The sequence below is a fragment of the Talpa occidentalis genome, unplaced genomic scaffold (genome assembly GCF_014898055.3).
Source record: "Talpa occidentalis isolate TD23 unplaced genomic scaffold, MPIMG_talOcc4v2.1 talOcc4.11, whole genome shotgun sequence".
Classification (NCBI taxonomy): domain Eukaryota; kingdom Metazoa; phylum Chordata; class Mammalia; order Eulipotyphla; family Talpidae; genus Talpa; species Talpa occidentalis.
The window spans coordinates 17416010-17432696 of NW_023601104.1; the positions used below are offsets into that span (position 1 = coordinate 17416010).

Consider the following 16687-nt stretch of genomic DNA (forward strand, 5'->3'; position numbering starts at 1 on the left):
TTTATTTTAGTCTATGGGTTATAATGTGTTACCATTATTGTTACTTTTACATACAAATTGTTTTACACTTGGGTAGCAGGAGCGCCTTATATGGGCGTCCAGGTCCTCCAACATGCTGCTATTTCTGAGTACTTCCTTACTTCCTGGCACAAGGTGTTCCAGGTTTATATTGTATTCTCCCTGCCTCAGCTCTGCAATTATTTCTTTAAAGACAAGGTATGATCTTGTTAATGATTTCTGGTTTTATTGCACTGAGTTCAGAGTGCTTTTTTTATTTTTTAAGATTTATTTATTTATGCATACAAGAACTGGGGTGCAGGCCAGAGGTGTGGGAGGTGAGACGATTCACCAGAGACAGAGTGGGGAGCAGAACAGTCAGATGTACTGAAATACACTGCTGAGGGGAGCAGTGGGCGAGCAAGGAGAGGTCTGCTATGCCTTGTGGGTTGCTCACTGGCTGGCCGGGAATTGAACTCGTGCTGCAGTGGCTGCAGATTGCTTCTTAGGTTGCGTCTTAACCCTTGCGCCACCAGGGAAGCTCCACAATGTTGTTTTTAATATTTTTAATAATTTGCCGATGTTTTCTTTGTGACCTAATATGTGACCACTATTTGTGAGTATCCCATGTGCTGTTGAGAAGTTCTATTCCCCATTATCAGGATGTAATAGTAAATATACATGTATGTCTATAACATTTACTTCATCAACTTTGTTGTTTGAATCTTTATTTCTTTGGTTCATCTGCTCTGTTTTTATGCTGAGAAGATGTCTTTTTAATCTATTATTATTAATGTATTTCTATCTATATTTCCTTACATTGTTTATAGTTTTACCCTCTTGAAGTTTCATCTTGGGCCATTTCTTAACTGTTATCTTCATTTTGATTATGGCTTTCAGCACTGTGGATTTTCCTTCTGTGCTCATTTACTGTTCTTTGGATTACGTTCTACATTGTCTGATCAGGATTTCTACCTCTGCTTTCTCGTTTCCATCTTCCTGGAATACCTTTACCCATTTGTCGATAGCCTTTCTAAATAATTTTTTTTCATTGTATCTCTTGTATACTGAAAATAGATTAGTCTTGGTTTTGGAACCAATTGCAAATCTTTTTGTTTTAATAAGTGAGGTAGGCCCATTCATATTGATTGATGTGACTAATATGTTTGATTTCAACTCATTTTCTTTATAATTATTTGCTATAATTTCTATGTTTCATTGTCAGGATTTTTTTTTTTTTTTTGGAAATTGCTCTGGTGCTTAGGAAGATTTATATTTTTGTTGTATTGGTTTAACTTTGTACTTGACATTTCTTTAATGCCTCAAGGAAACAGACTACTTTTCTTATTTTACCTTTTACTGCCTGCTTTGTCTGTCAGTTTTTGGGGGTTGTTGAAAAACATGAACATTTTAAATAACTCTGTCTAGACTCTGACAACCTAATTTGTTTCAGCCCTTTCTATAAAATGGAAAAAGGGAGGCAGAGAGCTCTGTGCTTTGTCAACGGCATCATTAAAATCACCACAATACTTTAACAGTATATCCAGCCCTACCCCAAGCTAAACAATTACCTGCCATCTCTCGTTGCTTCTATTGGGTGTTTATTCACATGACTGCAAAGCAGAAATAATACTAAATCCAGGAACTAAGAGATAATAATAATAACTACCATTTACAAAGCAAGTCCTTCATTCCAGTCCTGGACTAGACACTGTTCCCACCCTACTTATTTAATTTTCCAAACAACATCTCCATAGGATATATATTCCCACTCCACAAAAAGTCAAATGAGGTCAAGAAATTTCATCATGTGGTAGAGAGAGAGTTGAGCCCAGTTCTACCAAGTACATAGGCCATGAACATTTTTCAGTGGTTTAATAATACCCTTGTAGATGTCTGTCCTATGACTGAAAAAAAGATTGTTGCTTTGTAAGTTTTTAAAGATATCTTTATAGCCTATATAGCAATCAATGAGCTTATTCTGTTTTCATCTTTTTTTTCTCATGCCTCTCCCTAAAAAATGAGTGGATTTTTCCTTTCTGTTGGTGGTTTCAGATTAATCTTAGTTTTGGAGGCTCTCCTATTTTCTCTTTCACTCATTTTATTTTTCCAGTGGATCACTGTGGTTTGACTATTCCTTCCTTCTTTTGTGTATTCTTTCTTCTGGTTATACTAAAGATAGGATTTTTGTATAGTTGTTTTCCTTGTGCCTAATTGTTCCAGCAGATATCTGGGGAGACTCAGATTTAGGCAGCCATTATCAATATCTCCATGGAAGTCTAGTAAATCAATCTTGAATGATGTGCTTCTCCCCCTCCCTATATTGTCTGTTGTTATCCACAAACTTTGCTGAAGGAGTGGATCCAGGTGTTCACATTTGTAACCTAAAGAAGTGACCTTGTTTGTGCTAAATGCCTGCCCCCTTGCCACAAATAATTGGGTCAGGTTGGATACAGGACCCAGATTCTGCCAACTAGATTATCATTTTTAAGAATTTGAATTAAAGGGCACAGAGACTTAATCAGAGTATGGGACATCGAAACATTGGAAATCATGGAAATCAAAGGTATAGAAAAACAGAATCTAAGAGGCTCACAAAGACAATTGGGGTGTGGAGAGCACTGAGTAGAAAGAAGGGATGAGATAATGGAAATAAAAAGAGGGAGCAAAGGCACTGATATAAACAGAATTTCTGGTGACTGTTGAATTCCCCGAAGGCCACATGGAATAACTTCCAAGAATATCCAGTATAGCTTTCTATCATTAAAATAAGTTTCTTTTTTTGAGCATTTTTTGGTGTGCATTTCTGTTTCTCATAACCAATTCATGAGTAAGATCAATTAATGAGTGTCTTAAATATGGAAGGCTTTAATGAATATTTGCTGCACTGATGTCAATACACAGATGTAATACAATGTGGGACTACAAAAAGTGGGACCTACTCATGGGACTGAGTCAAGATGATTTAACAGTACGAAATTAATCATCTACTTTAAGAATTTTGGTCCTAGAAGGGATCTAGGGGTACTGTCTAGTTCAAGTTTTCTAATATCACAGAAGAGAGGCCAAGGGAAAAGATTTGCCAAACTTTGAAGTAGAGGCCCCATTGGGATGAGAATTTCAGTCTCCTGACACCCATCTAGTTTTCATTTGACTTCCTGTGCTGGATGAACAGTATTCCCCACAAATTCATATCACCGTAGAGGCTCAGCATGTGACTTTATTTGGACTAGCATCTTTATATAAGTAATCAAGTTAAGATGAGGTCATACTCATTTAGGGTGGGCCTAATCCGGTAAGACTGGTGTTCTTCCTGCACTCCTATGTTTAGCAGCACTATTTACAATAACTAAGCTATGGAAACAACACAAATGCCCAAAAATAGATGAATGGATAAAGAAGATGTGGTATATATACACAATGGAATATTACTCAGCAATCAAAAAGGATAAATGTACCATTCGCAGCAACATGGATGGAGCTGGAAGGGATTATGCTCAGCGAAATAAGCCAGAAAGAAAAAGAAAAATATTGGATGGTTTCACTTATAGGAGGAAAGTAAAAGAACCAAATAAGGGATCAGGAAAAAAAAATTATAATAAAGTAAAAATCAAAATCAACAGGCAACCATAGACCAGAGACGTTCTGTAGGGGAGAAGGATGGAAAAGGATCAGAACATGGGTGGGAGGAGCACAAGAGACTATGGTGATGGTGCATGGGTGAAATGGTGGTGGGAATTTCATGGGGAAATCATACATTGTACGAAAATGAAGGATGATGTAATAAATATATATAAAAAATTAAATTAAAAAAAGACTGGTGTCCTTGTAAGTAGGAAAGACAGAGAAATACATAGAGATACACAGGGAATTCAGTGTGATGACAGAGGGAGAGATTGTAGCTGCCAGGCAAAGAACATCAAGGGTTGAGCAGTACCACTAAACACTAGAAAGAGGTGATGAAGGATTCTCCCCTGCAGGTTTCAGGGATGTGTGGCCCTACTAGCCTCAAGTAATGTAAGGAAATACATTTCTGTTGTTTTAAGTTATCTGTTTGTCACATATTGTTATCATAGCCCCAAGAAGCTGATATGCTTCTGCATGCCACTTGTTTTTTTAGTATTCACAGATTCTTTTCTGAATATCATTAAAAAAATATATAGAAAGTTGCATTTTTTCGTAACTGAAGGAAATAAGTTTTCTGTGGAGTATATCTGTCTAAACCTTTATATTCTGTGTGCTTAGCTGTATTTACTCTTGAATCATATAGGTTATAGTAATGTTTCATCCTAAGGTTTTCAAGGAGTTATATCAGCAGATTTTCTTTTCTTGTTTTTTTTAAAAGGATAATTAAAGGTGGTAGGTATATGAAATATGTATCTTAATGGATTTTTAAAATTATATGGCTGCTCTATAATATTCTACTCTTGTTTTTAGATTGTTGAAGCTGAAAGAGATGTTTAACTCTAAGTTTGGCTCCGTTCCCAAGTTTTATGTTCGAGCACCAGGAAGAGTGAACATAATAGGTATTTCAAAAGTTCCTTTTCTTCATGTTTTCCTCCTTTGGTAAGATCCAAATTTTTGTTAATGCATGTTTTCTTAATTTTTCACAGAAGAAATGAAAGAATAGAATATCTCACTTATATCTACTAGAGCAAAATACACTTCTGCATCAAGGATACACTGCTTTCGTCTTTCCCAATGCATATCACTAATGTTAATTATGTCTGTTCATTTTTAAAATGTATAAATTTGTTGAAATCCAGTTGTTAATATTGCTTTCATGAAAAATGAAAATTTTTCTGTGCTGCAGGTGAAAATTTTATATTGTGGTAATTTTGATGGTTTTACATTTAATCATTGCATTAGGAGAATACTTTGCCTTTAAGCATGAGGCAACCTAAAGTATGAACAGGACTTATCAAGAGAAAATGGAATGGGGAACTGAGGAAAAACCCAAGAGTCAAAGGAGGATTAAAAAGAAAACTTTCTATAATCGGAAAATGCAGAAATACAAAAAATTAGTTGGGATAATACAACGAACACCCATGTACCTAAGATCTTGCTTCAGGGCCTCCCCGGTGGCTCAGCAGTTGAGGGTTGGGTTGCGAAGCTTCTGCAACACTGGTTCGATCCCAGGCCACCGGGCGAGGGTCCCACATGGCGCACAGACCTCTCCTGCCGCCCGCTGCTCCCCTCAGCAGTGTACTTTGTCAGTCTGCCTGCTCTGCTCTCCCCTCTGGCTCTGGTGAATTCTCTCACCCTCCTGCGCTTCTGACTGTACCCAGTGCTTGTATAATAAATAAATAAATATTTAAAAAAGAAAGAAAAAGAAGAGGCCACTTTGACTCTCTTAACAGAAGGCGAGAAAGAAAAGGGTGCAGTTGATGTAGGCAAATGTGTAACTTTGCTGTATAAGGTTGAGGGAGTTCTTGTGGGGGAGAGGTAGAGAAGTTGGATGTTTAAGGAGAAGGTAAAAAATTTGAAATAGCCTTATAAGGGTTTAGAGAGAGAGAGAAAGCTGGAAAACCAAAGCTTTGCTGGGTAGCTTGAAATCTGGTTAGAGCTGGAAACCATAGAATTTTAGTACTAATTTACAACAACCTCCTCTCCCCATTCCTATCTGGTCTAGTTACCTGTGTCTGATCTAGGGTTGGGCTTTTGTTTTGGAGATTACAAGAGATTGGCATTGACATAAGGAAATATCAGCAGGAGAACCGGTGAAATAATGAGTCTTGGAATTTATGTTGGGTAGGTAAAAAAAAGGTTGGAGGAAGTTTTTAAGGAAGAGAGTCAAAGAACTGAGTCTGAAAAACAGGCAAGTGGGATAGACTGAGAAAGAGAAATGATGTGATGGAGATTTTAGTAAAGAATGATAATTGAAACTAGAATTTCATAGGTAGTAAAGTTTCAGTTGTTAAGGTTTAGGGCCATTACTGGATTTGTCATGGCCATGGAAGTAGAGGGGAAAGCAGCGAGGAGGTCATTTCCTGGAGGTCAAAGGCTTGGGATGCTGGGAACTTGGATTGGTTTTTACTTGAACGTTATCCAGGATATTGCAGAACTGGGATGGAGAGAGGCTGGAGCAAGCTGGTTAAGGTCTTCATTGAGGAGCAGCATGTATAAGGATCACAAATGATAGTGTCAAGGAACGGAGAATGTGGCATGAACGTTTGAAGACTAGAACAGGAAGAAGGCTTGGAAACAGCAGAGAGGAAAGAGGATGTCAACAATTTCTCACTACTGTGAGAAGATAAGAAATAAACTGTCAGGCCTCCCTGGTGGCACAGGGATTAAAGTCTCAGCGCTATCAAGCAATGGCAGTCAATGCAGCACGAGTGATTCCCAGCCAGGGAGCTAACACACATGGTGCAGCAGACTTCTCCAGTCTTGCCCGCTGCTCACCTCAGCAGGGTATTATAGTAGATCCACCTGTTCTGCTCTCCACTCTGTCTCTGCTGAATTCTCTCATCCCCGCACCTCTAGCCTACACCCCAGTTCTTCTATGCATAAATAAAAACAAATATTAAAAAAAAGAAAGAAACAATGTCATCAGAAGGGAGCCACGTTTCACTTAGCTTGGGGAATACAGGTTGCAAACCAAGGATTTCCCAATAAGTATTTTCTTATTCTAGTCAATTTATTTACTGTTTTCTGATTTAGATAAGGGTGGGTATTATGTTTCTAACATAGTTAATTTTGTTAGTGCTTGGATGAAACAAATCTCAGTCTTTATTAAAGGCATTATATTTTCTGTTAAATATTCAAAATGCAGTCATCTTGTTATCCTCACTTACTAGCTCTTGTTCCCTTCTTGACCCTTACCTGGATTGTTTCTGTTAGTTTTTGGCAGAGGATTCCCTCATTCTCAGAAAGCTGTCATCTGTACCTTCTCAACAAAATCTGGTATCTCACTGGAGTTCTGCTATATTTTTAAATATGTGTTTTCTACTCATCAACCATATCTTATATTACTGTCTTTTTTTTTTTTAAAGATTTATTTATACATACAAGAATTGGGGTATAGGCCAGAGTTGTGGGGGTGGGGTGAGAGGATTCACCAGAGACAGAGTGGGGAACAGAACAGGCGGACTGACTGAAATAAACTGCCAAGGGGAGCAGTGGGCAAGACAGGAGAGGTCTGCTGCACTGTGTAGATATCTCCCTGGCCGGGGATTGAACTCATGCTGCAGTGGTGGCGGATAGCCCCATAGGTTGCCTCTTAACCCCTTGCGCTACCAGGGAGGCCCCTATTACTGTCTTCTTGAAGGAGGTTGGGGAGAAAGACAACTTTGAAAACCACTTCTCTATCATTGCCAACATATAAAAAAAATACAGAAATTTATTATCTCATTTTTTTTTGTGCTTCTTACTTGAATTGTGCCTGCCATAGGAGCAATCAGATAGAAACATTAGTGCTGGGAAATATAAATGAGCTCATTTATGAGCTTACTTAGCTCATTTATAACTTTTTAAAAAATTGTTACTGTGTATTTAAATCTTATGAGTAACAACCTGGAGTTTTTTTTAATAGTAAAGCTTATTTTTTTAAAGATTTATTTATGCATACAAGCACCGGGGTGCAGGCCAGAGGTGTGTGGGGGGCTGTGAGAGGATTAGAAGACAATGTTGTGATCTAACAGGAGAAAAAATTCCTGCAGCTATTCTTAGAGGAATTAGAGTGAAAAGGAGAAGAGAATAGTTTGTTTTCTACTTATGTTTATTGTATATAAAATGATGCAGATTATTCTTTTCCCAGATTCTTTTTCTTTATTTTAGTTGTGTATAACACATTTAACCCAGCTTAATGGTGTTCATCTAATTTGGTAGGAATTTGATAAAGTCACAAAAATAAAGCCAAGTCCTCACCATCAGTGAGTTCACTGGTTATTAAGGAAGAGAGTGGGACTCAGTGTTAATAGAAGAGAAAGCGGGGCCTCCCTGGTGGTGCAAGGGGTTAAGACACAACCTATAAAGCTATCCTCAGCCACTGCAGCACGAGTTCTATCCCCTGCCAGGGAGATACACACATGGTGCAGCAGACCTCTCCTGGCTTGCCCACTGCTCCCCTCGGTAGTATATTTCAGTCAATCTGCCTGTTCTGTTCTCTGCTCTATCTCTGGTGAATCCTCTCACCCCCCGTACCTCTGGCCTGTACCCCAGTTCTTATATACATAAATAAATAAATCTTTAAAAAAATAGAAGAAAAAGTGTCTGGTTTCAATGGTTGATATTTAACAAGTTAATATAAAAGAGCAACAGTGAAAGGAGCTATCCCTTTTATTGATGATCCACATAACTAGTCACATACAAGTATTTGAAGATAATCTTTATGAATTAGAAAGTTGCTCGTGAAGATTTAAAGAAGTCTCTAAACAGAAATTGATAGCTAATATACATGTATTAGCAGAAGTTCCGGGCTCAGATGTTCGTGGTGGGGGAAAATAAAACAGAATCACTTTTTGCCCATGATGTTTTTGTTTTCTGTTAAAACCTAGCTTGTCATCAGTATTTCCTGTATGTCAGCTACTTGAGGTACTCTGGTTTCACCTGCTAGCAATTATTACATTTGATTTTTTTTTTCCAGGAGAGCATATAGATTACTGCGGCTATTCAGTTCTTCCTATGGCTGTAGAACAAGATATGTTAATAGCTGTGGAACCTGTGAAAACACACACTCTCCAGCTGGCCAATACAAACCCCTTGTATCCGTGAGTATTTAGGATTGTTAGTATGAGCAATGGTGTGCGTGTCTTTGCAATTGTACCCCCATGAACTCCTTAGAAGATATTATATTTATAGTAAGTCTCCTAATTTTTTGAGATTTTGCAAATGAAGTCCAAACAAATATAAGGCTACTATTTAATAATTGTTCATTTTGTTAATTTGTTCATTTGTTTAAGAAACATCTGAAGACATGCAGTGTTCCCAGCATTGATTTAGATACTGGGTAATATAAACTCCACCCTTGCCCAAAGGTATTTATCTGTGAGGTAATTAACTCCAACAAAGCCAGGGCTGATGCCTTTCTTATGTTTCACTATTACACCCTCTAATTTCCCTGTGATAGCATCTCATCATGCTGCATTATCATGATCTGCTTACTTTATCTGTGCTCAGTAGATGTAAGCTATGTGACTTCTTCAGTGCTCTGACCTCACTCACTGTCAAACACAGAATCTGGGGCATGAAGGACCTAAGTTCCTGGTACATATGTTTTATGAAGGATGCATATTTTGTTGTTGTTTTTTTTTTGATTCTCATTTTGCTCAGTTTAAAAAAAAATTATGAATGCCTATTGAATTTCATGAAATACCTATTCAGTATTGATGACCAGTTTTGTTTTTTTTTTTAAACGCTGAATTATACTGATGGATTTTCTAATGTTGAACTGTCCTTGCATTCCTGGGATAAACCCTATGGATTTTCCTTGATGCCTGTCATCTAACTTCTTTCCTCTGTGCAAATTTCTCCTCTACTTTTCTTAATATATTCCCCCATCCCCCCTTTCTGTTTTTCTTTTCTTTGTGCTGACTTTCAAGCACTCTGTTTAACCAGAAATAGGACCCATTTGGTTTTGTTCAAGTAACTTTATCTGCTTTCCAAATTCTGTGACTTCTTGTTGATTGTGAATCATGGATTTTAGCTCTGTGGAGGACACTAAAGAGCTCTGAGCTGGAGTCACTCTCTGTGGCACAGTTATTTCCTCTGTGGAAATAATTAAAGCAAATTGGTTTTCAAGTAAAAGGAGTTTAAGTAAATTTGTTCATAAGGTACCGAATGTGTGTTCTTGGAGAGTCACTAAACCTCTCTGAGTATTTCTTCTTTCTCCACCATATATATGCTGACTATAGAAATGATGCCCCCTTGACTTGGTACCCCCCGTAAAACATACCATCACATGACAGTGGTATGTGGTCACGATTTTTATTTGTGCTGTTTTGGCTAGAGTACAGATGCTAAAAGCTATGTTTATAGCAACACTATTTACAATAGCTAAGCTATGGAAACAACCCAAATGCCCAAAAATAGATGACTGGATCAAGAAGATGTGGTACATATATACACATGGAATATTACTCAGCAATCAAAAAAGATAAACTCATGCCATTTGCAGCAACATGGATGGAACTGGAAGGGATCATGCTCAGTGAAATAAGCCAGAAAGACAAAAAAAAAAAAAAATACCGGATGGTCTCACTCATAGCAGGAATTTAGAAAACCTAAATAAGGGACCAGGAAAAAGACTAATTATAATAAAGTAAAACTCAAAATCAACAAGCAACTATAAACCAGAGACACACTACAGGGGGGCAGGGAGGAGGTAGTAGGATCAAAACAAGGGGAGGTGGGAATTGTATAGGGACTATAACCAAGATGAAAATGCATAAATTGTGCAAAAATGAAAAATGATGTAAAAATATATAAAATTAAAAAAATAATAAAAACTAAAAAAAACTAAAAAAAAAAGCTAAGTGCTTTACCTTTTACCTTTATATTTCTTCGAATGCCTTGCACACTTAAGTAGTCATGAAACATTTTCCTTTGGAGATGGTGTAGCCATGTTATTCAGTTAAAATAATGCTTAGAAAGTCTCTGCTATAAGCACATAGTGGATATTTTGTAAATGTTATGAAGAGGTCTCAGTCAAAATGGAGAATGTTGCTATTTCCTCATTTCACGTATTTTGCCCTTTGGCTGATTTTGGAGCCTATCTCTTTTTTATTTTGAAATATGTTTTATTTTTGACTTACAAAGCAGTCACAAGAATAACACAAGTAATTCCCACATATCTACTGATGCATGTTCAGTGCATCAAATCGAGGAGTAATGCTGTGTCCCTTTAAGGGTGATGTTAATTTTGATCATTTGGCTAAGGTGATGTGTGCCAGAGTTCTTTACCATCAAGTTACTACTTTTCCCCTTTGCAATGAAGTATCTGATGGGGAAATGTTTTGAGTATGTAAATAACTTGGTTCTCATAAAAATTTTTACTCACTAACTTTAGCATTCATTGATGATTCTTTCCTGAAACAATTTAAATTTGCAGTTTGCTAAATAGTGATTTTTCTATTTCCATCATTTCTTACACATCTATTAGTTGACATTTTACTGTAAGGAAGAACTTTCCATTCTTATTTTGCTATTTGTTCATTTGTTAATTTATGCAAGTATAGATTCATGTAATCTTATTTTATCCAATGAGTATGTCCAATTATTTGCTTCTTTGTTCCTCCTGTTTCTTAAACTATGCAGATGGCAGAATAAGTGTGGTGGCAGAAAGTGTTGAAAAGAGGCTTTGGCTATCTCTGTCCTGGTTAAAGGTGTGCCATACAGCAGGCCCACAGGATAAGCATTCAGGTGGTTTATGCCAGCTTAACAGTGATGTAGCTTATGCTAAAGCATAGTGGTTCCTCTCTGTTTCAGGAAACAAGAAGGGCCTTGGAAGCAGGTTAGTTGTCACTACAACGTCTCTTAACTTTCAGCACCTGGAGATGTTTGTTGTTTTTGGGTGGACTGTGAAGTACATTTAGCGAAAGTAAATGAAAAATGAGATTTCAGTGTCACAGTCTTGGCACAAGATGGCAGCAGTCAGCCATCGATGTGGCAGCCCCGGGCCTCCAGCCTGAACACTGTCTTTTGTCTTCCCAGGGACTTCAGCACTGATGCTGCTAACATTCAGATTGACAAAACCAAGCCTCTGTGGCACAACTATTTCCTATGTGGATTTAAAGGAATTAAGGTAAATGGGTTTGTAAGACATCCACTAGCAGTTGGGATTATGAGGTATCTTACATCAAGATTTATTTTATTTACTCTATATCTTTTATTTCCTCTCAATACTGAATTTTGTGTTCTATTTTGCTAACTTATGTATTTCATGGGATGAGGTAGGTATGAGTGTTTCTGGGTGGTGTTCAGAGTGGGCAGTAGTGGTTGCTCATAAATCAATGTGCATTCGATGAACATCTCTGGTTTTTAAATCTTTGCTCAAATTTTCTTTGACCTATATATTGTAATGATATATTTAAATTTTGGTTTAGGGCTATATAGGTGTATTTGCAAGAGGAATCAAGAGTCAGGCAGTCCTGGGTTTGAATCTGGGCTCCGCTCAGCAGTTCCTTTAACCTCTTAAATCTCAGATTTGTTATCTATAAAATTATGGCATTGCTATCTAGACAGAATTGCTGCAAGGGTTAGGCAGAGCTTGACACACAGTAGGCCTGTTAGCTAGTGTTGTTATTACTCTTTCCATGGTGTTAAAAAATATGTAGTCAAATTTATTAGTATAAGTATTTTCCTAGCAACTTTGAATAATTACCTTGAATATTTCTGCTATCATGTACAAGAACAGGAAAATGAAGTATTTCCACTTTTCCTACTAAAAAAAAGCACGAGGGATAAAAAAAAATCCACATTTATTTTTGACACTTTGAGGTCCCTTATATTTCAGTCATTGTTTCAGATGTAGTGATTCCTGTATAGATTCCCAGATAAAGGAGAGATAAAGGTAGGTTTTTGCCCGCATGAGCCAAAGTTCACCAACCAACCTGTATTTTAGAATGCTTGTGTTCCTGATTGCCTGACAATTCTGTCTGAAACTTTGTTGTACTTTGGACTGAGTGACACATCCAGTACAGAAGTGCATCACATGCAGGGCCCTGTACTCTTAACTATGGTGGTTCTGGTCTTAGAGTTTCTGCATTCATTTCTTTCTTTTTTCCTCCAGACACATGGTAATGACTTATGGGAAAGTTATTGGCAGGTCTTCAATCTTCAAATCATTTGGCTTGTCAAGTGCATTAGTGAGAATTACAGTATTTGGAAGCATTTTCCTGGCAAATGTAATTTGATCTTCCTTCTAGCAACAGGCCTTTTTGTAGCCTATGGGTAAAATGACCAAAATAGTGCATGCTGCTTTGAGTTGTTTCTGAGAATTTTAGGTTTTGAAGCTCCTCTTTTTGGTTTGACAACTTATTTTCAAAAGAAGATTTGCACGATGGACTTTTGACAGAAAAGACATTGAAATCTTAGCTTGTTCAGAAACCTTCAAATTCAAATTCTAGAAAGTTCAAGAGGATAATCTGTTTACTTTAAATTGAACATGTTATCCTTTTGGGATAGAGCTATTAGAAATTTGGCAAAACCCATTTACGTTTTTCAATCTGTTGTACATTTTAATTTAAACATTGTGTGATAAGTTTGTTAACTATGATTCACATTCAAGATGCTCTGTTGATCAGTTTATGGTTAAATATATAGCATTCTGCAAAGATTTTCTTTTAAAACAAACTGATGTTTCATATGAGAGAACATTGGCAACAGCAGTGTTTCAGTTTATAATTAGTTTATATTTCTGGAAAGGAAATTTTTAGATGACTTAAAGAAGAGAAGTACATCCAACTGAATCTTTCTTGCGCGGTACATGAGTTTTGCTAGCTTAGGAAAAAAGGAACAACAAAAAAAAAAAAAAAAGGAAAAAAGCAGTCTTTTATTTGTAGAGTTTTGTTGTTTCTTTGGTTTTTTTGGCTAGTTCATTGAAATTTCTCCCTAGAATAATATATATGATGAAATGAATAATTATGTACTATAATAGTATTTTGTACTTTGGTCTTGAACTGTTAATTAGCAAATACAATGGTATGTTTTCTTGAGGAGGAGCTGGCTTTGCATTTATTTTTAATCCTAACTTTCAAAGTCTGTGATCTGATCTCATTCCAAGTGTCCTCATCCTAGATATTCACTAAGTGTCCTAGAGCTTTCCATCTTTAAATCAGTGTGATTATTTCTGTGGACTTTTCCTACTTGTAGAAATAGAATTTGCCTGCTTCTTTTAGAGTCTGTGTTCTTATTTGTGGCTGAATTCTAATTTGGCTGTCTTGAAAGCTACCATATGGCTAAATTGTATCTATAAACGCTAATAAAAATCTGGATATCCTCAAATAACTCATTTACGTTAAATTACAGTGGCAGTGTGCTGGCCCAGGATTCTGACTGCAGTGGAGACATTCTCATCCAGACGTCAGAAACCTGGGCCCCATTCCAGTTCCCTATGTATGATTTTTTTAATGTCTCTTAATCTATTGGTGTGAGGTTTGCCATAAGTGAAACAGAACTCAGAAATCCTGGAACACTTTTTCTTTAGGGGACCTTCTGAAGAAAGACAGTCTATTAGATCCAAACCCTTTTGCAATAACAGAGTGTTGGGATGTGTTACACTGAGTTTTAACCTGCCTTTCTAATAACTGTATTATTTCCTGCCTCGCTACTTGAAATGTTGGATGTAATTGTTCAAATCAGTAAATATTCAAGAAAAAGAGCATTCAAAGCAATTTCAGGAAATGGATCAGTAGCTTTTTCTTGGACAAAGTGAAAAGTAATCTTTAGATTGTGGTAGTAGCCAAAGAGTCATTGAGTAAAATGTCCTGTATAGTCTCAACTAAGTTGAGTTGCACAAGTAGTTTCTATAAATACCATAATTAAGTCCATTGATAGACTTTTGCTCTCTGGGGAATGAAAGAATATTTTTCCACCCCTACTAGTCAAAGTTACTAGTGCTTTTTTTCTTTCTATTCCTAGGAACACTTTGGTCTTAGTAACATGCCTGGAATGAATTGCCTGGTGGATGGAAACATCCCACCTAGTTCTGGCCTCTCCAGCTCCAGTGCTTTGGTCTGTTGTGCTGGTTTGGTGACCCTCACGGTGCTGGGAATGAACCTATCCAAGGTAACCAACTTTGAATGTTGTTAACTTCACTGAATCTCCTCTTTCTTTCTTTTTTCCCCTCCCGTAACACCCCTATGTAATACTTTTATTATCACCATTGAAATGAAGGATGCAAAAGATTAAATAACTTGCCCAAGATGACACAATAAACGAGTAAATTGCAATACCCTTGGCTTTCATCTCTATTGACTCCCCCACTCTTCTGAAGGCATTAGCATTCAATTCTCAACATGAAAATTCTTTCCTTTAATTAAAAAACTGTCTTATCTGACAGCATTGCATGCTGGCTGCATTGTAACTTAGCAAGTCCTGCTTGTGATAAATACTGCATTAGCTAATCCCCACCCAACAATAAGCATATCTATGAATAACTGTATTAAAATACTCTCAGATTAAGTGTAGAGATGGAATGCATTGCTATCTTTTTAGATCATTTCATTAGAAGTTCAGTTTAGAAAAAGAATTTCTAGACTTTATGGTTATTTGGACCTGCTTACTTTTACCCAAAACCCTAAATTAAATATTTGACAAACAGTGGGTAGAAAGGGTAAAGACCAGGCAATAAAGGAACTTAGTAGCATATCTGTTTATGCCAGCAGGTTAGTCACCGAGATAAACTTTTTTTTTTTAACATTGCATTACAAAGAGGAAATGCTTATTTAAAGGAAACATAAATCCTATAAGAGGTCAGAAAGGCTCAACTTTATAAGTGTGCATAAATCTTTGACTTTGCAGTTCAGAGCAGGTGTGCTCAGCTTTAATTAATACTTTGGAGTTCTGGTTCAAATAAAATTTTGTCATAGACTCTTTTTATCTTGTGTACATATACTACTGAGTTTATAGTAGGTTTTGGGACACAGGCAGAATCAGGGAGATCAAGAGAAAGTCAACATATGCTTAGTATTTCAGTTAGAACTTTAAACTTTCAGTTAAAAAAATTTATGTATAGAAGAAAGAGAATGAATGACAAAGCCAAGGTTAATTAGCCTTTTTAAGCAATGATTTATTTGGAGGGAAGAGTAACTTATTATTATTTGATTTTTGGGAAGAGAGAAAGCAAGGGAAAGGAAGCCCACATAAAAATGTGCTTTCACTGGTACTACTTTTAATCTGATGGTTTGTTTATTCATTTGTTCAGCAGTTAGCCATTATTTATTTAGTGAATACTTTGTGTCCAGGTAATGTTCAAAGCATTGGACATATAATAGGTAAAGTTTTAACTTACAATCTTGGTATCAAAAAGTAGAAAAAGGATAATTAAATAGGGAACTATAATAGGGTGTGATAAATGGATAAACAGTGTGCTGTGGAGCCTACCTCACATTTAGAGAGTGTAGGACATCTGCACTGAGATGCAAGAATTCGTAGATGTTAGTCAAAAAATAATGATCGCACAATACTGATACGATCATTTAGACATGTATCAGGTGATGGGAGCACCATGTGGCAATATATTTATTTTTTAAAGATTTATTTTATTTATACAAGAGCTGGGGTACTGGCCAGATGCGCGGGAGGGTGAGAGGATTCACCAGAGACAGAACGGGGAACAGAACAGGCAGATGGACTGAAATACATTGCTGAGGGGAGCAGCGGACGAGACAGGAGAGGTCTGCTGCGCCATGTGGGATTCTCGCTGGCCAGCCGGGATCGAACCAGTGCTGCAGAGGCTGCGAACAGCTTCACAGCAGGGCGCTCAACCACCTGCACCACCAGGGAGGCCCCCCATGTGGCAATATTTAGAGTAAGAGTGATCACAGCTTATTGGAGGAACTAAAATGGGGCTCAGTCTGGCTAATTTAGATGACAGGGTAGGAGGTCAGATGCTGGGCCTTGTAAACCACATTGAGGAATGTATTCTTACAGCAGTATATAACCAATACAGGCTTTTAGGAAGAGAATAATGACTTATTATAAAATCTAGATTTCAGGTTAATAATATTAACAGGGTGGAGACAACTTG

General features: G+C 37.0%; 1 protein-coding gene across 6 annotated transcripts in view; it reads left to right on the plus strand.

The window, feature by feature from the left end:
- The window catches only part of GALK2 (galactokinase 2), a 112244-nt gene that overhangs the window by 15859 nt on the left and 79698 nt on the right, over nucleotides 1-16687 (plus strand). For all 6 annotated transcript variants that reach the window (XM_037502449.2, XM_037502448.2, XM_037502444.2 and 3 more), the window contains 4 exons: nucleotides 4435-4523; nucleotides 8585-8708; nucleotides 11650-11740; nucleotides 14578-14724. In XM_037502449.2, coding sequence (XP_037358346.1) covers nucleotides 4435-4523; nucleotides 8585-8708; nucleotides 11650-11740; nucleotides 14578-14724 — 451 coding nt within the window. The remainder of the gene's footprint in view (nucleotides 1-4434; nucleotides 4524-8584; nucleotides 8709-11649; nucleotides 11741-14577; nucleotides 14725-16687) is intronic.